We start from the raw sequence: 22,419 nt of genomic DNA, 5'->3' as shown, positions 1-22,419 counted from the left end.
TCCATCACTGCACACAATTATGCAGGGAAGCTAATACATAAATAAGGAAATAGACAGGAAAGCCATATTATCTTCTGTTGTATAAGAAACATGGGGAAAGTTTAATATTTGCAAAAGGGTAACGAAGAAAAAATATTTACTTTCAAATGATGTGGTTGTTGGGATTTTCTAAAACTATAACACTTTCATAGAATACATGTGCAAAGCTATGCAAAAATATTGAATACTTTCCTACCTCAGAAGGGTATTATCACAAAGAAAAAGATACAGAAGATTTTGTGTCCTTTTAATATTAATAGAAGTTTTAGGACTAAGTCCCTGCTTATCATACTGAAAACTTCCTCCAGTATAATCTGAGGGTTCAGGTCCCAAGATGCTGTAAATTATTACAGCTCCATTGAAGTCAACAAAGTTGCTCTGATGTGCACCAGCTGAGAAGCTAACCCTTAGGTAAAATTCTAACCCCACTAAAGTCAGTGGGAGTGTTGCCATTGACTTCCATGTGGCCAGAGTTTCACACATAGTCTTTAAATGTTATCAGAAATACAGAAATATTTTGACACAGTATAGTCAATGGGAGCCTAACAAAGGACTATGAAAGGAATGACGTGTCCATATGAAACCTAGTGTGTTTTAAAAGTGATGTATTTTCCTAATTCTGGCAACAGAACAAGATGCCACTGAGGAATTGAGGCTTTTAAAAACAAAAATTCCCATCCAAAATTCATAAAAAGGTTGTTTAAATAGCCACAACAGCACCTGGTTTTGGTGTTTGCCAAATCCAATATAAAAAAAAAAAAGTAGAGTGCCACCATGTCTCCATGTTTATCATAAATATTTTGTTCGCATTATTCAGAATGTCTTATAAATTAAAGCACTGGTAATTTTATTAAACATGCATGTTTTAGGAACTGAAATGTCTTCAAGGAGGATTCTGTTTTGGTTTATTTGTTTTGTTAGTAATGTGGATTTAGCTAGCTAGTACATCCATAAATCTGGCTGCTATATTGTTGTCTTGATACAGTGGAGACTAAAAAAGTTAGAGTTACACTCACTGAAATGAGAACCAAAGGCCTCTGTACATTTCTTTCTGCTTGAAGACTCCAAAACTATGAACAGGAAACTAACCCATTTTTAACAATAATGTTAGTAATGGCTCCCACTTAGTCTTTTTCAACTTGTATTGAAAAGAAAAGTTTGTTGATAGTGTAGCTGAAACAAACTATTTTTAGCAGTGTTACAGAAAGAGTGTGGAAGGGACCGCACACACTCAAGTTTCCTGTAGCAGTGTTGAAAATGAATTTGTTGCATCTACGCTCACAGTGGAAGTGTTTACAACATTAGTTGGGCTAGGTCAGGGTGGTGGAAAAGGTAGGGAGGAGCTGTCACTGAGCCTTTGCCGCAAAATGGCCATTTTCCTAATATAATTTAACCCACATGTGGAGCAATGGTCAGTAGTAGCTTGATTGTTTATCACTGTAAAAGAGATGATCCACCACATGGTGATTTGAGGGAACTAAAGCGGGAGTTAAAATATTCCTCTAACAATTTCAGCCGTGTGAATTAAGAAATAAAATCAGAAAGCTATTGATTTCCGATCTCTGCTTTTTGATGAAGATTAGATATACAGATGAAGGGCAAAAGTAGCTTTTCTTTTTACACTGAATGGTACTCAAGAGATATGAAGATCCTGTCCATGTTTTCAGATACATCATGTCTTTATACTAAAGTATGTCTTTTTAACACTTCGTTCACAGGAGTATGAGTATTTTGGAGATTAAAAAGGGGGAAAAAATCCATCAGAGAAGACAATAACATTTTAGAAGTTAGATACAAAACAGTAGTAAATATGAAAAATACAGTTGATAAGCAGAAGTGAGGCAGCAGAAATGCATATAATCTATTTTTAAAACAATTATTTGTAAATATAGCATCTTAGTGTTTTCAATGTATTTGACTGTATAGCTGTATTGCATAGTAAGATGTCACTATCTTATATGATATTGAATGTATCTAATTACCAAAGCATCAAAAAATGTAATTATATTGGAAGGCCTGAATCTGCATTGATATGGAATGATTGTGTTGTGTTTGATAAAACCGTGAGCTAAAAATACAATTTTATGATATATAGTATTTGTCCAAAACCAATATGCTCCCTTTAAGTACAGATTTCCTGACAATTTCCAACAGTGATACCAGGCCTCTTGAAATTACAGTACAACTAGTAACAGTTATTTTGGTTAAACAGATATGGTATACATTTGTGTGCAGATATCGGGCATTTCACTGGATTCCAGAAAACATGGCTCACCCTGATGTAATCGTTCAAAGGTTTGTTATAAACCATTGAAATCACTAGAGTTGTTTATTCATTGATTTATCCATGAGTATCAATACTCTATAAAGAATAGATCAAACCTAAACACTCTACATAAGACACAAAGCAGAATGTTTCAAGTTCACTAAAATATTATAAAAAAGGCTTCCTTCCTAGGAAAACTCAGCTATGGTAAAAAAAATATCTACTACAGTGCACTGCACTGTAATAAATATTAATCATAAATTAATAATTTACAAGTACCTGAGCAAGTACACGAGCACCATAGCACAGCACAGCACCAAAAGCAGTAGCTCAGAGTTCTTAAAAATAATGGTGTTTTAAACATTAAAAATTCTAAGTATTGTTATATTTTTAAACCCACTCTAGTTGGAGTTTAAAGATAGTGCAAACTTCTGTCTTCACTTTTTTCAGAAAGGTGTCAGATTTTCTTGTCATTTCACATAGGCAGTGTTGCTGGATCTGGGCACTTGTGGATGTTTAGGTGCAGGTCTGTTTAAAAAAAGATGAGAAATATATAAATGAAAATGTAAAATTGTTAAACTTCTTCTGTTTTTTAATTTTGGCATTAGGATGTATAGCTTAATTCATTCAGCAATAAAGGGGTTTACCAATTTTATCTTCATTTTGTGGAGAAGAAGCACAGAACTTTTATGTTGGAAAAAGATAGGACGTCCAACTTCTTTTGAAGCCACCATCAGATTTGCTCTCATGACAGAAGCAGATTCCTTGTGTGACCCTCATACAAGTCCCTTCAGCTGTTAAAACATTTTCCTCTGACCAGTGGCAGAACTAGGTTTAAGTTTTACGTGTGTGTTCTAACCTTCCTTATCTCCCTATGGGGTCACTTAATTTAGGACACTTTTAAAAAATGCTTCTTAGTCCTGTACTGTAGCTACCAGTTCAAAGATGCCACTTTGAAGTACTGTTACTGCTTCTTAGGAGCATCTTACCGGGACGCAATACAGGGTCTTAGAAGAACTCCTCTCTCCCTCCCATGGATCTTCCACGTGGAAGAGTAATACTGGTAAGTTAAGAGCTATGCATAACATACAGAATTATTAGGAAAGTAAAATGTTATTTTGGTTTTATTTTTCAGTTTTCTGAGCTGAGCATCACACTAGGTGCCTCAGGGTAGAACTGCTATGTACTTCCAACGCCATTATTTTTATTTCTTTGAGACTTTTTTTTTTTAAAGCGTAGAAGATTTAAACTTTAGGGTTAGATGATACAATAATAAAATGGAAATTTGGAAGTTAATGGAGCCTTATTTATACTAGATCCCCCACTGGTGCTACCATTGGTGGAGATGAACTGGTGTTAACATGGGTGAGAATTTCTAGATAAAGGGTGATAAAACTTCCTAGTGAAGATAAGGTCTAAGAGGTACCCTTTAAAATACCACCTAAAAGGATTAAATGTTTGTGTGTGGAGGAGGTATGGGGTTCAGATGGCTCAGGGAGGAATATAATGAAGATTCTCAGTGTACATTTCCAATATACAGGGCTACACTAGTTAAAAAAACCCCCACCTTTCTATCAAATATGAGTCTCTGTTAAATTGCTATCATCTTTCAAAAGGGTGGCAATGCTATCATCCCCAGTTCTAGTTGTCTGCAGCAGTACTGTGCTGTCTAAAAAGGCTAGCTACTGGATTCTTTCGAAGCAGCTGCTGTAAGAGACATCTCTCTTGTGCTACTGAAAAATTTTCACAATCTCAGTTTGTGCTGCAACATCACTATCTGCTTGTTTGTTCACTTTTTTGGCGGGAGGCAGGGGTGTGTAAAAACAAACACTTATCTTGCCACACAGTTTTCCTAATGAAAAGTAACTGCAATGCCCTGATTTTGAAAGAAAAACTGTATTTGCTTTTTTTTAATGGGCACAGCTTAAATCGTGTGTTGACACAGAAACCACAAAGCAAAGCACTGAAGCTTCAAAACAGTTTTCTGTATCTACAGTATGGATGATTTTACTGCAAATCTTTGCTATGCCTGTTTGAACTTATTTGCTTGTATGTTTTTAGTTTTATTCTGTTTTATTCACCAGGAATTCTTCCCAAGTAATGTAATGAAATCCTCGCATCCTTTGTGACACTAAATTTCTGAACCACTGCCAACTACATTACTTTCTGGTAATGCTGAAACTATAAAATAATGGCATGCTTCCTTATAGGAGGTGCCTGCCAATAAAGCATTGTTGATCCAGAAGAATATCATCTCAATGTGCAAAGTTATTGCATGTGGTCTTTCATACATTATATAAGATCAAATAGCTCTTGCATGAGTTTTGCCTTTGAGGGCTGTAGAGTAAGGCTCTCTATCTTTTTCTTGTGCTCCTTGCCACAGTCTTTCTTCATCATTCCTTGCAGGCGGTCAGACTAGATGATCACAATAGGAAGCAGTGGGGGCAAAAGACCTATATGGCTTCAAGATTAAACTCGATAAGTTTATGGAGGAGATGGTATGATAGGATAACATGATTTTGGCAATTAATTGATCTTTGGGCCTATTTACCATGAATATTTAATGTCCTGCGATGGGATGTTAGATGGGGTGCGATCTGAGTTACTACAGAGAATTCTTTCCTGGGTATCTGGCTGGTGAATCTTGCCCATATGCTCAGGGTTCAGCTGATCGCCATATTTGGGGTCGGGAAGGCATTTTTCTCCAGGGCAGATTGGAAGAGGCCCTGGGGGTTTTTCACCTTCCTCTGTAGCATGGGGCCCGGGTCAATTGCTGGAGGATTCTCTGTACCTTGAAGTCTTTAAACCATGATTTGAGGACTTCAATAGCTCAGACATAGGTGAGAGGTTTATTGCAGGAGTGGGTGGGTGAGATTCTGTGGCCTGCATTGTGCAGGAGGTCAGACTAGATGATCATAATGGTCCCTTCTGACCTTAGAGTCTGAGTAATGTACAATATGAAATTACCATTACATAAGAGTTTAAAAAATAAATTGAATTAGATGTTTAAAGACAGATCCTGAGCTGGGATAAAATGGCATACCTCCATTGAAAAAAAAAATGAGCTACATTTATTTATAGTAGCTGAGAATCTGGCCCTATCTTTCACATATTTGGTAAACAGAGAGAAAATGATTGCTATGTATCTTGGTAATAAATAAAGGTGCTATACAATGGTATTTTATGTGCAGTTAGAATATAACTTACTATGGTATAATATCTCACTGCTATATAATAGATGTCTTCATTTTTGATCTCCTCTGTGATATACTTGTTTACTACCGAGTAAGATACAAACACAATGCTAATATATTTATCTAGGTAAAGGAGGTGCAGGGAACCTTATATGATGACAGATCATTTAAATGGAGAGGATGGTGGTTTTTCCAAAAATATGGTAAGTCAGCTCCAAGTAAGGGAGAGTCTACAAGTTCCAGTAAAGAATTTGCTACAGGTTATAAAAACATTTTGATTAGCAAAACTAACCTTACAGGAGTAATGTGAGGCACAAGTTTCTGATGTCCAAGTATTGGGCTGGAGGCATTGTTAAGCCGAGCGGTTTTGTTCAGAGGATTTGCTGGCAAAGGCTTTTGAGGAGGGTTTGGTTTGAGAGTTTCCTATAAAAAGATATCAGACCATGTAATCTTTGTAAACAAAATGAAAAAATAAACATAAATTTTAAATGGAGTTGCTTTAGACTATTTTATATGCAGTAGATAGAACACATGGAACACTAAGGTTTGTTGTCGTTTTATTTTTTTAAATGCTCATCGGAGAGGTGCATTTTAAGCCTACAGCATATCACACAATGTCCAAATTACAGAATGTAATTTTTACACTTCAGATGTAATTGATGTAAGTTTTTCAAATCTTTTATATTGCATATTTTCAGAACTATGGTGTACTTAGACCAAACGACCTTTTTAGATAAAACTCACTCTTAACTTTCCTACTGCAAATGTGGTAATTCCATAATTCATGTTTTGGACTGTGGGACATATTCTGCCCTCAATTATGCTCAGGCCATACAAAAGAAAGTAGCAAATCAAAGGAGGGTGGGTAACAAGAATGCAATTAGATCAAGGATGAATTTAGTCCATTGTGTCCACATATGTTTATAAGGTTGATCTGTAAAGTATGGTTTTTTTTAAATAAATGAACTTCTACTATTTTTTATTGTCTTATGATATATAAAGAGGGCTGCAAAGGATTTCTTTTTAGTCTCTTTCCTTCTCTTTGTTTTTATTTTAGAAATATTGTGAATAACAAATCTGATCTTCACTACCTTTGTGGGAGAACCTCTGATGGGTCTCATTGCATGTGTATTGTGACTTCACTCCTTTATTGAAGAAGCAGTGGTGTTAAAAAGACATCTTTTGTCCAAAATTTTAATTAATCATTGAAAGTTAGCAGGTGTTAATGTAAAACTAAACAAAACAAACAGTTTTAAACAACTAGAGTAAACATCCCCTCCTTTTTCAGTTGCTCAATTTTAATTTGTTTAACTCATGTGATGTCATAATTTCACTAGTTAGTGTCTTTCAGGGTCTGAATTTCTACCATTTTTAAAATATTTAAAAAAGCAAACAATTTTTAGTTATCTAAAGAAACCCTTTCAGGTCATCTTTATACATTACAAGGAGCAAAAAAAAAAGCGCAAGCTCAACTTTTATTTTCTTACAACCCTCTCCCTCTGCAAATCTAGATGCAGCTGCATTCCAATAGCACATCCAGGTCTCCAGAATGAGTTTCCATCATCCATTGTTTCCTCGGGCAGTGTTTTTGGCCTGGTTAATTTACAATTAGTAAACACATACAAGGTTTCCTGCAGGAGATGACAAGAGTGGAAATGACTTCAAAATGCAAATTTTGGATGACCCTAGAATCAACCTGTCTGATTCCAGTTTGACTGGTGAGCATTCATGGAATTGTTATAAATGCAGCTGCAATTTATTTCAGCCAAAAGAACTGAGGAATTAAGTAGTTCATTAGTGGAGAACAATATTAATCTTGCTGCAAGGCATGAATTAATGTCATTACTGTGTGGTCCTCAAACTGCTGCAAACATGGTAACATTGTTTCACTGGTCTTAGAGAGAAGGATGTTTTGTTGATCAGTTTGTGATCCAAAAAACTACCACCATTTAATATTGTTTGCAATTTGGCATGTGTGCAGCTCAGCAAAAAAAGGTTTCTGAACACCAAATTTCAAGAGTTATTCCAGAATCTGAAACTTCCAACAATGATTTTTAGTTAATGGAAACTTAATGGATCTGTGCAATCTAGGCTTCAACTGTACAAACTAATTCACTAAATGTTTGTTTAATCTAGAAAAATTAACGCGTGTTAAAAATAGCTATGTGACTATCGACCTCATTAGTGAGCATCTGAGCATCTGCCAAATAATGAATTTATGTGTGCATCTCCCCAATTTACAGATAGATTAAATGAGTTGTTCAAGGTGTCACAGGACATTTTTGAGTCAGAAAATGGACTCGGCTCTTCTTAACCAAAAGGCCATCCTTCCTCTTCAAAATCCCCCAAATTCTTTATTTAAAGAATCTGAAAGTTACATCATCTAACTCCCCACTACTAAAAATTAGGGCGGAATAAAGGTGCAGTTGATGAAAAAGAAAAAGAGCAGCTTAAAGGGGTACTATAAGTAGGAAAACAATGAGCGATTTGACAAAGAACAACTAAGTACATTAATTACTCTTTCAGAAAGAGGTATCTGTTTAAGCATCTCATTTTCAACATAAGCATTACACTTTCAAAGGGAAATGGGGAATGACCACTACTAAATCTGCTGATCACAAAGAAGTAAAAAGCTGGACTTTAGGTAAACTTTGGATTCAGTCAGCTCAAGTTTAGAACAGTTTCAATTTTTAAAACTAGAGTTTTGTGTCCCTCCTCTCCTTGCTTGCAGTCACTGCATAACTTGTACTAATGCTGTGTGTAAGTGGGGAATGGCAACATGAAATAAAATTCTTTTTCTGTTTATTTTAACTTATCATAGTAGCCAATCTCTGACTCCATAAAAGTCAATCTTGCCCATCATCCAAAAGAATTTTGAGCTCTTATCAACTTCCTCCTTTAAAATAAAGGAATAAACATTTTTCTTATCAGTGCTGTTTTGTGTGTATAGAATAGACTTCATACAAGGAAAATATGAGGGATATTGCAAATAGTAATGAAGTAATCAGCCATGGTGGAGAAAAAACAGCAATTTCTTGTAAATATCTTTCTATGTGATGGGAATATAATGATGATGCTTATGAAGTCAATTATAGATACTAGCAAATGAAATTGTTCAAAATTTGGTAATTTTCAGTGGATATAAAATGGACAACCTGAAATCTGCAAGAGAGAAGCAGCCTTTCTATTCCAAGAAACCAGATGTGCTAGATTTCTTGAGGAATAAAACTTGCATGTATGCATCTATGTAGAATTGCTTCTTACTGAAATATTTTATGTTCCCTAACGTAATGATGGTGGTGTTTTGGTGTTTTTTTTAAACCACCTTTCAATATGGTTGGCACATGAGAGATTCTGTGCAATTTTATTATATCATATTTGGTTGCAGTTGGTCTTTCTTTGCCAAAGAGTTAATGACCAAATAAATAAAAATCAGTATTACAGCGATGGCAAGAAATTAGAAGGAAATAAGTCTTCTTGCATCATAAAACCTTTGTTCCATTGACTGCCTACAATAATATGAAAGTGACCTGCTTCTGCAAGTATTTACTTAGGCATGTGAGTAGCTTTACTCAGATGAGCATTCTAACTCAAAGTAAAGTAACAAGTAAAGTTACTTATTCACTTGTGTTTGCAGGATCAGGCCTTAATGAAAATTCTTTTACTCTTATTTATTTGTATTATGGCACTATCTAGATGCCCACGATGAAGATGGGGACCTGAATGGAGTAGGCACGCTAAAAAAAAAAAATAGGCCCTGGTCTGAAGATCTTACAGACAAGATCAACAAAGTGCAGGAATGTTACTTTCTCCATTTTACCTATCCTAAATGGTAGATAGCTACTATTTCATAGCTTCTCTCCCATGGCTCTCTGCTAGTAGCACCTTCCTTTCCCCAAGCCCATTAGTAGGAAATGGAACTGCTTACTGTGTAGCTGAGAGGCACAGAACAAGGAAGCGTCAGCACCTTGGTTACAGATCATTAGCATTTGGACTTGCCTCCATGGGGAAATTATTCAAGAATAGCCATTCCACTGAAGTGTCTTTTTGGGGGTCCTGAGGGGCCGGATCCAGCCCGCGGGCTGTAGTTTGCCCATCCCTGAGATAGAGCTTAATGGGAAAATTTGAAAGTGGAGGGAGCTGCACTGGAAGGAACATGCACATTAGGAGCTATTTGGGAATAGCTATTTCACTTGAAATTCACACCCTCTGTCATTCTGGAATATCTTCCACAGGGAGACAAGCATGGTATTAGCAGCGTGCAATGAAGTAGATGGACAAAGGAAAAATGGGGACGGGCAGGGGGTGGTAATTATGGCAGTTGGGAAAACAGAATGGAGAAGAGGAGAAAAATGAGGAGCGCAAGGAGGGGCACAGGAAAAAGGTGAGACTGGCGGTAGAGGCAGATGATTGAAGGAGGGAGTTACAGAGGATGAGGTGACAAAGAATGGACTGGAAAACAGTGATGTGATAGGAGAGAGAGGCCGAAGAAGAAATCACCTAACTGGGAGAAAATGCAATACGAAAACAGTGGCCCTCAGAAGGAGCGAAATGCATGTTTGAGAGAACAGAAAACAAAAAAGATGCATCTTTACAGCTGTGTTTCATATTCTCAGCGTATCACAGGGAATACAAATTGACACAAGCCATGTCAATTTATGGAAATGAACATGGAAATTAGTTGTAACCCTAGAGCTCCTGGCAACTTGCTAGTATGGCCCTCAGTACTGAAAAGGTGGTGCTTCTCTGCTCAGGTTATCTCTGCTAATAAGGCCCTTTCCCTGACCCTGTTTCCCCCACTACAGAGCCTCAGCTAAAAGTGTTTATGGACAGATTTATTTCTCCAGTTTTATATCAGTAACCTGGAGTCGAGTTCAGCATGTCGGGTTTTCATCTATATTTGGAGAAAGGGCTGTTTTCAATAATGGCACTAGCTCTTGTTACAGCTGTGCTTAGGAGGGGAAAAAAGTGTATTTCTTATATATTAGGCAGCTATAAACAATGCATATCAACTCTAATTTGCTCCTTTGGTATGTTCTGACCAAAGCTCTTTTGGTATGCTTATGGAAGAGTTTTCTAATCTAAAATGCAATGTGAGAAAGAGGGGCCTTGAAGAAGGTGCTTCAATGGATTCTGTATCCGGGAGCTGACTGTAAACCCAGTTTGAGATGACTGTGGCAGAACATGCAGACAGTAAGTACAGGTCTGGTGCCTTACCAACTATATCCTACAGCAGGGGTTCTCAGACTGGCAGTCGGGACCCATCAGTGGGTTGTGAGCTGTCAGCCTCCACCCCACCCCCAAGCCCCACTTTGCCTCCAGCATTTAAAATGTGTTTTTAATTTATAATTAAATAAATTATACTTGCTCAGAGTCTTGCTGTGTGAAAGGGATTACCAATACAAACATTTGAGAACCACTGTCCTACAGTAAGGACATCCTATAACAAGTTGATTTAGATGAGATTGTGGTGTGGCAAAACAGCAATAGCATGCAACTGATTACAGAATAACCAGGAAAAACATACATGAACTTAACCTAAATTATGGACTGGATCCACTAAGTGCTATAACTTTATGCTGATTTACATCAGCTGAAGATCTAACTTATGGATAATCAAACTGTTTCATGAAGACTTCTGTACAAAATAAAATTTTGTATTGGACACAGACTTTTAACTATTACACTTGACAAACATTTAGAAGAAGAGGTTACTGACCAGTAACTGGAGGTTCTTTGAGATATGTGGTCCCTATTTGTATTCCAAACACTGGTGCACAGGCGTGCCATGTGCCTGAGTTGGAAGCTTTTTCACCAGCAGTGTCTGTTGACCCGCATGGTCTCCTTATGACGCCACATGCGCTGTGTGAGGTTATAAGAGGCTGTGTGGGGTGACACACCCTCAGTCTCCCTCTTACCGCAGCATAGAGTCTCCGCAGCAGAGGGGACGGTGGGCAGGTACTGGAATACAAATAGGGACCACACACCTTGAAGAACCTCCAGTTACTGGTAAGTAACCTCCTCCTCTTCTTCAGGTGATGGTACCTATATGTATTCCAAATGTGGATGAGTATGGAGTAATGATCAGCTTGGAGGTGGGTGTGAGGACATAATGGAGAAAACCTGCTGTAGGACAGCGTGTCTTATATTGGGTTCTGCGGCCGCCTACTAGTCAACGGCATAGTGTGCTGTGAAAGTGTGGACAGAGCACCACGTTGCCGCATGGCAGATCTCATGCCAAGGGACATCTGCCAGGGAGGCAGAGATAGTCGCATGTGCCTGCATGAAGTGTGCCATGATTCTGCCAGGTGGCGTTGCTTTGGAGTGTGTATAGCATTCTGTAATGCACTTAGAGATCCAATTGGACATACGCTGAGAGGGTTTGCCCTCTCAACCATCCCACTGTGCCAGAGGTGGGCAAACTATGACCCACGGGCCACCTCCGGACCGCGGGACCCTCCTGCAAGGCCCCTGAGCTCCTGGCCCAGGAGTCCAGCCCCTGGCCCCTCCCACTCTGTTCTCCCTCCCCTGCAGCCTCAGCTCCCTGCCCCGCCGGCACAATGCTCTGCGTGGCGGGGCTGTGAGGTCTTGCCAGGTAGTGCAGCTGCAGAGCCATGCCCTGACCCGGTGCTCTGTGCTGTGCGGTAGCGTGGCGGGCTCCAGCTGGGTGGTGCGGCTGCCTGTCCTGGTGCTCTGGGCGGCATGGCTGTAGCACCACCAGTGCTAGAGGCAGCAGGATAAGGGAGCAGGGAGGGTTGGATAGAGGACAGGGGAATTCATGGTGGTGGGCAGGGGCAGGGTTGTGGATAGGGGTCGGGGCAGTCAGAGGGCAGTGAACAGGGGGGTTGAATGGGGGCAGGGATCCCAGGGGGGCAGTCAGGCAGGAGAGCGGGGTTGGATGGGATGGCGGGGGGCAGTCAGGGAGAAGGGGTGGTTGGATGGGGCAGTCAGGATTGAGGGGCTGGATTGGATGTGGCAGTGGGGGGGCAGTCAGGGGCGGAGGGTCCGGGGGTGGTGGTCAGGGGACAGGGAATGGGGGGGTTGGATTGGCCAGGAGTCCCGGGGGGGGGTTTCGGGGGTGAGACGCAGGGGGGGTCGGATAGGGGCCGGGGGCCTGGCCATGCCTGGCTGTTTGGGGAGGCACAGCCTCCCCTAACTGGCCCTCCATATAATTTCAGAAACCTCATATGGCCCTCAGGCCAAAAAGTTTGCCCACCCCTGCACAATGCCTACAAAGAGGTGTGGGGAGGCGTGACAGGCGCGAGTCCTATCCCAGTAGAAGGCCAGTGCCCTGCAGATGTCCACGGAGTGCAGTATCCTGTCCACGGGAGTGGCGTGCTGTTTAGGATGGAAGACTGGGAGATGGATAGATTGGTTGAGTGAAAACTTGGAGACGACCTGTGGTTGGAACTTAGGATGAAGGCGTAAGGAGACTTTCTCTTTATGGAAAACTGTATTGGGGATGGGGGGAGAAGAGAGCGGGTCAGCCACCATGGCTGCTAGTTTGCTGACCCTCCAGGCAGAGGTGATGGCCACCAGGAAGAGGACTTTCATGAATAGATGGGCCAGGGTGCATGTGGTCAGGGGTTTGAATGGAGGCTGGGTGAGCTCAGGCAGACAACATAAGGTTGAGGTACCAGGAGGGAGTAGGGGTAAGGACTGGTGGGAAGCAGTTTGTTAGGCCTCTCAGAAACCAGGTAGTAGTAAGATGGGTAAATATATTGACCAGCCATCCCTGGGAGGGAGGGAGGAAGGTGCTGAGTGCCACAAGCTGGATGCGGACTGAGCTGAGTGTGAGGCCTGAGTTCTTGAGCTCCAGGAGATAGTCTAGGATGATGAATACAGAGACAGTGGAGGGGAGGTCCCGGTGGTGCACCCAGGAGGTGAAGAACTTACATTTTGTGGTATAGCATGCCCTCATAGATTCCTGCCTACTGCGTATAAGCATACGGCAGACGGGTGATGAACAGGCACTGTCTGTGCATTAGCCCCATCCAAAAATCAGACCGTCAGTTGGAACAGGCCCGGGTTGGCAAACCCTATGGTGGTCCTGTGTGAGAAGGTCCAGCCTGTTGGGGAGGTTGATCAGTGGGCAGGCTCACAGCTGAATAGCTCGGGAAATCAGAACTGCTGGGGCCAGCACAGGGCTATCAGGATGACCCTGGCCAGATCTTGGTAGGTCCTGTGGAGGGAATGGGGGAAAAGAGTACAGAAGGTTGCTATGCTATGGAAGAAGGAGGGTGTCACCTTGGAGTCCTGACCCCTGGCCCTCCCTGGAGAATTAGAGGGGGAACTTGCAAAGAGATCCCAGAGGGGGGTGCCCCAGACCTAGCACATGGGTGCAGAGCATAGGGTTCTGGCGCTCCCACTTGTGGTTGAGGTACCAAGTTCTGCTTAGTGCATCCACCTGGGAGTTCTGTGTCCCCAGGAGTCACGCCTCATGGGACACAATGTTGTGGCAGAGACAACAGTTCCAGAGGTGGACAGCCTCCATGCAAAGTGACAGGAATCTGGTGCTACCCTGTCTGTTTGCCATGGTGGTGGTGGTGTCTGAGAAGATCTGAATGTGTCGGTCGCGGAGAAGAGGCAAGAACACGTGGCAAACCTGGAGGACTGCATGCAACTCCAGTGTGTTGATGTGCACATGCGCTTCCCTGGCAGTCAACCTCCCCTGTGCATTGCAGCCCCCCCCCCAAATATGTGCCCCACCCTGCGAAGGCGGCATCCAGGGTGAGGGTGGCAAAAGGAGTGCCTCCAAGCACCTGGGTAGGATCGGTCCACCAAGTGAGTGATGCACAGACCCAGATAGTTGTGATGTTGCACCCCATAATGCTTTATAGAAATATGCTTATGAATGTAAATATGACATAACTGGAATATGTTTTACGCTAGATATGCCATGTAACATATCTTTGCAAAGGTTATGTTCTACTGCATGTATTCATCCTATTAGTATGCATGTATCATTTTTATATCTGAAGTTATGAGTGTTGGCTCTATGCTTGTATTTAAAATGTTTGCTGTAGAAGGCACCTAAGGCAGATTTGATCAACATAGTGTGAAGGGTTTATTCAAGTAAATGGAAGTACTTGGTGAACAAGGGACCTTGATAGACACCAATCCACATCTGAGCTTTCCTGGGAATGTCCCTGCCCATGTGACTCCAAGACTCCATCTTGTAGCTGGGATTCTACACAGGGGGAGAGAGGGTTTTCCACCCACAAGAGTGAAACTATATAAAGTCCTGGGACACCCCTCCATTTTGTCTTCAGCTGGCTCAAGAGGCCTCTCCACCCACAAAGGATACCTGAAAGAAACTGGAACAAAGGACAGTAACCACAGGGGTGTGAGTGATAGCTGGACCCAGACTAGAAGGAGACTAGTCTGTAAAAGAAGCTTACTGGAACATCTCTGAGGGTGAGATCTCATCTATAATCACTTTCTTACTGTAGTAGGCTTAGACTTACATGTTTTATTTTATTTTGCTTGGTAATTCACTTTGTTCTGTCTGTTATTACTTGGAACCACTTAAATCCTACTTTTTGTATTTAATAAAATCACTTTTTTACTTATTAATTAACCCACAGTATGTATTAATACCGGGGGGGGGGGGGAGGCAAACAGCTGTGCATACCTTTCTATCAGTGTTTTTGAGGGCAAACAATTTATGACTTTACCCTGTATAAACTTTATACAGGGTAAAATGGATTTATTTGGGGTTTGGACCCCATTGGGAGTTGGGTATCTGAGTGCTGGAGACAGGAGCACTTCTTAAGCTGTTTTCAGTTAAGCCTGCAGCTTTTGGGGGATGTGGTTCAGACCTGGGTCTGTGTTTTAGCAGGCTAGTGTGTCTGGCACAATCAGTCAGGGTTCTGCAGTCCCAAGCTGCCAGGTAAAACTGGCTCAGAGGTAGTCTCAGCATATCAGGTGGCAGTCCCAAGGGGGTTTCTGTGATCCAACCCATCACAATGGGAATGGTCAAGGCTGACTCCAGGTGGTCTTAATGGAGCCTGTAGACAGAGATGAGCCACAGTTGTAGGCAGCATATATGGAGACACGTGTGCGACGTCACATAGGTGTAGGCCACCATGTGGTTGAGGAGGCAGAGACAACCGCCCACCATTGTGCATTGGTTGCAGCGCAAGATCTTCATGAGGGCCAGGAAGGTGGCAAAGCAGTATGTCGGAAGGAAGTCTAGGCGCACTCCAAGGAAGTGGATTGTCTGCATTGGGAGGAGCACGGATTTCTCCATGTTGACACACATGCTCAGTGGGGTCAGAAGCAAGCAGAGGGCTGTGACCACTGTCGCCATCTCTTGTGGTATGTCTTCATTGCAGAGTTAAATCAGGATCTTACTCAGGTGTTGCCCTTGTTCCCTTTCTGTTCACATACAAAACTTTGTATCATTTAAGTTTTGTGGTGCTTCAGCCTGAGCTAACTGGCTTATCTGGGGCTGCAGGCTAAAACTCAAGTGAAGCTTTCACTCGGGCTAGTAACCTGCCCACTTTGCAGTTAGGACAAAGGCTAAATCACTTGAGTGCTGACACTTTTCCAGTGCCTTCCCACAATTCCTTGTGTATCAGTGCAGAAGGACAGAAAAATTCTTCCAGAATTCACCAGGAAAGAATCAGAGTGGTTCAGTTAACCTCAGTACAAAGAACTATCAAAGGATATGTCCTGAGAAGTTGTCACACTACATATAGGTGAGTACAGCGCCAGGGAGCACACAGTAATTCATCTGGAGATTTGCAGTGCGGCTGCACACACCCAGGCTAGGCTAACCTGGATGGTGGTCATGCAAATTAACTCTGCAGAGAAGAGGTACCTTTGATTCTCAGTCTTGCACTTCAGCCACAAGATGATCTCCTCTCACATGATTAATGATAAAAAGGATCTTTACTTATAGGAAGGAGCAGCAATAATGATGGTCACTTGGCCAACATTCCCTTGTTTAAAGTCCCTTTCATCAACACATATAACCAAGAAAGGGAAACCAGTTACAACACAGAGGAAAACTCCACTGCAAATTTTAGTGTTGACAAGTATGCTAAACTGGAAAATACCAGTTACAGAAAGGTTCCATGGTAAAGTTCCCACCTGTACTATATATTGCAACCATGTTCTAAGTTGGTCTTTTAATTGGCTGAAGTACAAGGAATAGTTAAGGCCAAATCCTCATTCAGAATAATCAGAACAGCTCCATTTACTTAATTGGAGCTACACCACTTTACACAAGCTCAGGAGTGAAGCCATAATGACTGCTGTCTGGCTATCCACTCACTACACAATCAATGACACAGGAAATGCTGTGGGAGAAGCCATATATGAAAAGTGATAAAACATTTTATTCTGATTGATTATATGCCGTTATTCATACTGCAGTCTGTAGCCTGACATCACTATCTGTAAATACCAGAAAAAAAGAAAATGTAGCTTTACCTGAGCAAGCCTAAGAGCTGGGTTAGCTGGCAGTGGTCGTGCAGGTACAGTCTGATGACAGGATAGCTGATGAAGGGGTGGTAGGACTCGCTGGGGTGTTTTTAACCTCAGCACATCAGATGTCTTTACAGGGTTACTGATATCAGTAGTCTGATATGGTAGCAATCTTCTCGTACCATCTCTCTATAGAGCCATAAAATAATAACATTTGTAATTTTAAAAATTCCCAATGAATATTATGGATACAAACAATATTGTTTGAAACACTGTAATCTTCCTTGTTCTGCACTTGCTTTCCCCTTCTTTCCCTCCCTGCTTTACCGTACCCCTAAACTCCTTTTCTGTAGCCAGAGAACAAACAATTAACAACTTCCAGAAGCCTATTCAAATACTAGTCCTTGGCTGTTCAGAAGGTAGCGCTTCTGTCTGAGATGGCTGGCTGTATCCCAGAGACTAATTATATTTCCTTTCAACGTTTGAAGTCTCCATCTGTTTGGAACTTGGAAGCCAAAGTGCATTTTGGGCCCACCTTTTCTGCTCTTGTTTAACTTGTTCATAGTTTTATATAATTTTAATGCTTATTATCATTAAGTGTCATAATTACTTCAAACATACAGGAAATGTATATAAAATTCTAGTAATGATATTTTGACTGTTTAATAACCCACCTGATGTATGTTTAAATTTTGTGGCTTTATGACTAGATTTTTACTGAGAGTTGTGGTATGAACATGGTTAGGCTCAAATGAACTGGAAGGCCTTGCTGGACTCACAGACCTGCAATACAAGTATACACTTATTGAATGCAACTTTGTTCTTACAACTTTACTTTTTTCACAGTATCTTTCTCAGAATAACACTTTGAAAGGGCTTTCTTATTTTTTCTCTCTATGGAAAACAAGGAAATGTAAAAATTTTCTAAAAATCTTGCAAGAATAAAAATATAGATTTTTTTGAAGCCACTAGTCTGTTAAATTAGCTCTTGCAATCTGTGGAAATGCAGCTTTATAGCTCCCAAGAGACTGTTCTAATGAGTCTAACATTTAAGTAGTAATGACCTCAGATACGGAAGTTTTAGCTCACTTGACTGAGTTTAGATAAAAGGCCAAACCAGATAATGAAAATATTTCAAGCAATCCAAAAATCAAGGCAAAGTTTCCTTTACTTTTTAATTGCTGATCATGGAAAGCATAATAAAAAGGCATATGGTCAAACCCCATTTTATTTACTGACGTCAATGAAGTTGAAGTGAAGAAAGAACATTTCTGAAAAACTCAATTAATGAATGAATGAACTTTTAGTAAACTTGACTCAATGTCTCATATACACATCACAAGTATTGAGAAATGGAATGAGTACAGTCAATTTCTACTGAAGTTTATAAAAATGAGTGAGTAGTTAAGGAAAATCATCATACCTTAGTTTCTCTATTGTTGTCTTTTTATTTGTAAATAGCAGTCTAATCAAAGTCTTCCTTTTGAGATACATGATTAAACCAGCAACAATAAGGCACAGAATGGTTACGAGTATTCCTATGGTTAAACTTCTATTATCTGAAATAAAACACATTTTTTTTACTTCTGGTAGGGGTCAGTTATGATGAAATTTGTGTGATATCAAGAGCGGGATATTGCTGGCTAGGCCTACTTTCTAGCAACATACAAAATGAAATTAGTAAATAATTTATTACTATTTCTGCTATGATTATGCTTGAACTTAATTCTCACATCATTTGTTTCTGTCAACTCCAAAACCAAAATGGTTAAATACACGCTGATAGACTCAGTCCATTCCTCAACTGTATAAATATCCAAAGCAGAAAACTGGAAAAAAAATAAAGAGGGTGCAATAAAAGATGGAAGAGGCAATTAAATATCACTCTCAGTGATACAGATACTAAAAACGTTGATATTCTGTTAGCTTCAATTTGAGATTATGACTCAAAACTCAACAGCTGATAGCAAAATGGTTGTGTCTCAATTTACTAAAGGTTTCTCCCCTTCAAATGGATATTAGTGAAAGTGTAAAAATCAGTTGTCTTATGGTGGAAAAACATAATTCTTACCATTTAAGGGTCAAATGAAGTAATAAGACTACTCGTGGTTGTATTTATTTAAGACACTACAGAATGGCAATTTCTTTACCAGATTCACTGTATTCCAGTGGCCCACTTCACAGTGTTATTTGGATTGCATTACTCTGGATTTTACAGTCCAAATGTCAGCCCTTTACATTACAGGTTGGCAACTGCTGTGACAATGGTTATGCTCCTTGAGCTCAGTAACAACAGATGGATTGGAATAATGGGCGGCCTTTGCTCTAAATACAGTAATATGCAATAATGAATAATGCTGGCAGCTTCTGCTCTTCCAAAACCAGAACATGATCTAATCAAAGATTCCATCCAACCCAATCTGGAGAAAACCCTGCCAGGAGCGCGCACTCTCTCTCTCTCTTTTATACTAATGGGGAGCTCCAGCTCAAGGTTCTCTGCTAACTGCAGCTGTGGCATTATGACAGGGGGGGTGGGAAGGTCTCAAGCCCTTAGAGCTTTATACGTCAAAGCCAACATCTCAATTTGGAAATCAAGGAGTAAGCAATGTAAGAATCTGGTATCATGTGCTTGTGATGAGACACACCATTTAATGTGCAGGCTGCTGCCTTCTACACTGCCTTAGGTTTCCAGAATGATTTAAAGTGCAGTTTTGCACAGAGTACATTGCAATAGTCTAATCTAAAGGTAACAAAGACATGAATCAATCATGCCTGCAAGGTTTGCAACTAAAAAAACCCCCAAAATCAGTCACAGTCTTGTGGTCGGGAAGAGATGGGAAAAAACTCTGGTAGATAGGTCTGCTATATGATCATCTACCAGCAGCTGGAGATGCAATAATACTCTAGAACTGCAAACTTTAACAATGTATGGAATTTCTCACCCTCAGTAAAAGGTACAGTTATAATGCTTATAATGGCAACCTACCAGCATTATCTCAGTCTTATCCTGACTGAATTTCAGCCAGCTAGATTTTTAACGTACCCCAACCTCAACTAGACATTGGCCAATGCAATTGACAGTATTGATTGCATTGACTGACAGTGACACAGAGCCCTTTAGCTCAGAGTAACAGTAATAAATCTCTTTCCAGTCCTAAAAGCTAAATAAAAATGAGTAAACTGAGTATAGGCAATTACATTTAATTTATCTTTACATAATGATTCTGTTAAATATTTAGTGCTGCTATTTAATAAAGATATAGTGTGCTGAGTACACGGATGTAGTAAAAGTTAGCTGGGTGAAATCAGTTACTAAAGACAAATCAGGCCGTGTGTCTCATTTAACTAAGGTAAATGACTGTTTGTTTCTTTTTTTATTGAGTTAATCCTTCTACCGTTTGATTTACAGATGTGCAAACTATTCAGGTCATAATCCGAACCTTGTATCAACTGCTCATATTTAAATCACAAGTGTCAGGGAAGAAAAATTAGCTCCCCTAGCAATTTCTATATTTGTTTATTCCTAGTACTACTGAGTATAGCATGGGCATTGAAAATAGATGGCAAAAGTATCATGATATATAAAACTGCAGAAAACTAATTTTAAAAGTAACATTAAAGGGCATCCTTTCAAAGTAGAGAATTGAATTATTGAAGACACCCTATATTTGCCTTCTGTGTATTGCAGCACATTCTACATGATATGTACAGTCAGATTTTGTAGTTCCCTGAACTACTTAGCCATAGCAAGGTAAGTTTAAGAAGGACTTATGTTAGAGCACACCTGGAAAAATGAGAATATTTACACATTAATAACTGTACTTGCTCACTTCTTGAGCTCAGTTTCTTTACTGTTTTGTCGGAAGTTTGGTGTTTAAATAAAATCTTTCTCCCTCAGAACCTTCCTTCTGCTATGTCCTGCAGTGAAATCATGTTGTTGCCATGGAAATGATTGTGAGGTCACTAGTTCAGCATTACAATTCACTGCAGGATCCAGTATGTAGAGAATACAATCCAATTTATTTTTGAATAGCATTATTCATGAAAAGAGCTCAGATTACTTCCCAGGAAATCATAGGCCACATATGCAAATGTGAGTAGACTATGGGCCTAATTCTCCTGTCACTGATATAAATTAGAACTCCATTGAAATCACTAACGTTATGGTACTCTGAAATGTAACATGTATCTAAGGATTATCAACACATATCGAAAAAATCTGTGTCTGGCTAGAGGAGAAATAGGATGCGACGGCCAGTATTTCAGGGATTGCTCATAGGGAAATTGAAGGCACAGGGTACAGGAAATATATATATCTTCCATTAGCATCAAATTTTCAAAATATGTGAAAGTTAAATGGATTTATGTTTGTGACATATTCAGAAGTTTCCCCCACTATAAAAGCCACCATATGACAGTTACTTATTTTTCTGGATTTGTCATATTCTGAGGTTCCGATTTTTAAAAGTGCATGCATGCAAATCAGTTAATAGCATGCATGAATGTCTGGTCACATGAGTGCACAAATTCCCGATTTGCACTTGTAATGACAGTAATTTCAGACTTACATTAGGCACACAATTGTGGGTGTGGCTTTGCATGCACAAACTGTACAAATATATCATTGAAAATCAGTCTCATAATTCATAGAGTATAAAGCTAGAAGGACCACTGTAACCATCTAGTCTGCCTTCCTATATAACACAGGCCAAAGAACTTCCTTGAATTATTTTCTTTTTGAATTAGAGAATATCTTTCAGAAAAACATCCAATCTTGTTTTAAAAAATTGCTAGTGATAGAGAATCCACCACGATCCTTGCTAAATTGTTCCAGGGGTTAATTATCCTCACTGTCAAAAATCTGCACTTTATCTGTAGTCTGAATTTGTCTAGTTTAAACTTCCAGCCTTTAGATCTTGTTATATCCTTGGTCTGCTAGATTGAAAAGCACATTGTCAATTTTTTGTTCCTCACATAGGCACTTACAAACTGTGACCAAGTCATCTGTTATCCTTCTGTTTGTTAAATAGATTGAGCTCCTTGAGTCCATCACTGTAAGACATGTTTTCCAATCCACTAATCATTCTTGTGGATCTGTTCTTAACCCTCTCCAATTTATCATCAACATCCTTCTTGAATTGTAAACCCCAGAACTGGACACAGTATTCCAACAGCAGTTACACCAATGCCATATACTGAGGTAATATCCTTAATACTACTCAAGATTTTTTGTTTATGCATCCAAGGATTACATTAGCCCTTTTGGTCAAAGTATCACACGAGGAGCTCATGTAGAGCGGATTATCTACCATAACCTCCAAGTCTATTTCCAGGTCAGAGTCCCGCATTCTGTAAGTTTTGCCTGCATTCTTTGTTTACATTTGACCATATTAAAATACACATGGTTTGCAAGTAATCCAGTTTGTTCTGTATCCATGACCTGTCACCTTCATTACTTACCACTCCCACAGTCTGTGTGTCATAAGT

General features: G+C 40.1%; 1 protein-coding gene across 4 annotated transcripts in view; it reads right to left on the bottom strand.

Moving 5' to 3' along the window:
* Nucleotides 1-2,059: 2,059 nt before the first annotated feature.
* The window catches only part of ADAM12 (ADAM metallopeptidase domain 12), a 353,132-nt gene continuing 332,772 nt past the window's right edge, over nucleotides 2,060-22,419 (bottom strand). For 2 of the 4 annotated variants that reach the window (XM_073354060.1, XM_073354061.1), the window contains 5 exons: nucleotides 18,356-18,491; nucleotides 17,607-17,715; nucleotides 16,939-17,121; nucleotides 14,605-14,816; nucleotides 5,798-5,922 (listed from right to left, as the gene is read on the bottom strand). In XM_073354060.1, the coding sequence (XP_073210161.1) occupies nucleotides 5,871-5,922; nucleotides 14,605-14,816; nucleotides 16,939-17,121; nucleotides 17,607-17,715; nucleotides 18,356-18,491 (692 nt within the window). In that variant the 3' untranslated portion in view covers nucleotides 5,798-5,870. Of the gene's footprint in view, nucleotides 2,834-5,791; nucleotides 5,923-14,604; nucleotides 14,817-16,938; nucleotides 17,122-17,606; nucleotides 17,716-18,355; nucleotides 18,492-22,419 lie in introns of those variants that run through there. The other 2 variants (XM_073354062.1, XM_073354063.1) reach the window with 2 other exon arrangements.

Source organism: Lepidochelys kempii, chromosome 7 (assembly GCF_965140265.1).
Source record: "Lepidochelys kempii isolate rLepKem1 chromosome 7, rLepKem1.hap2, whole genome shotgun sequence".
Lineage (NCBI taxonomy): Eukaryota > Metazoa > Chordata > Testudines > Cheloniidae > Lepidochelys > Lepidochelys kempii.
Note: the sequence above shows the minus strand (reverse complement) of the source record. Positions and strands in the feature narration are given on the sequence as shown.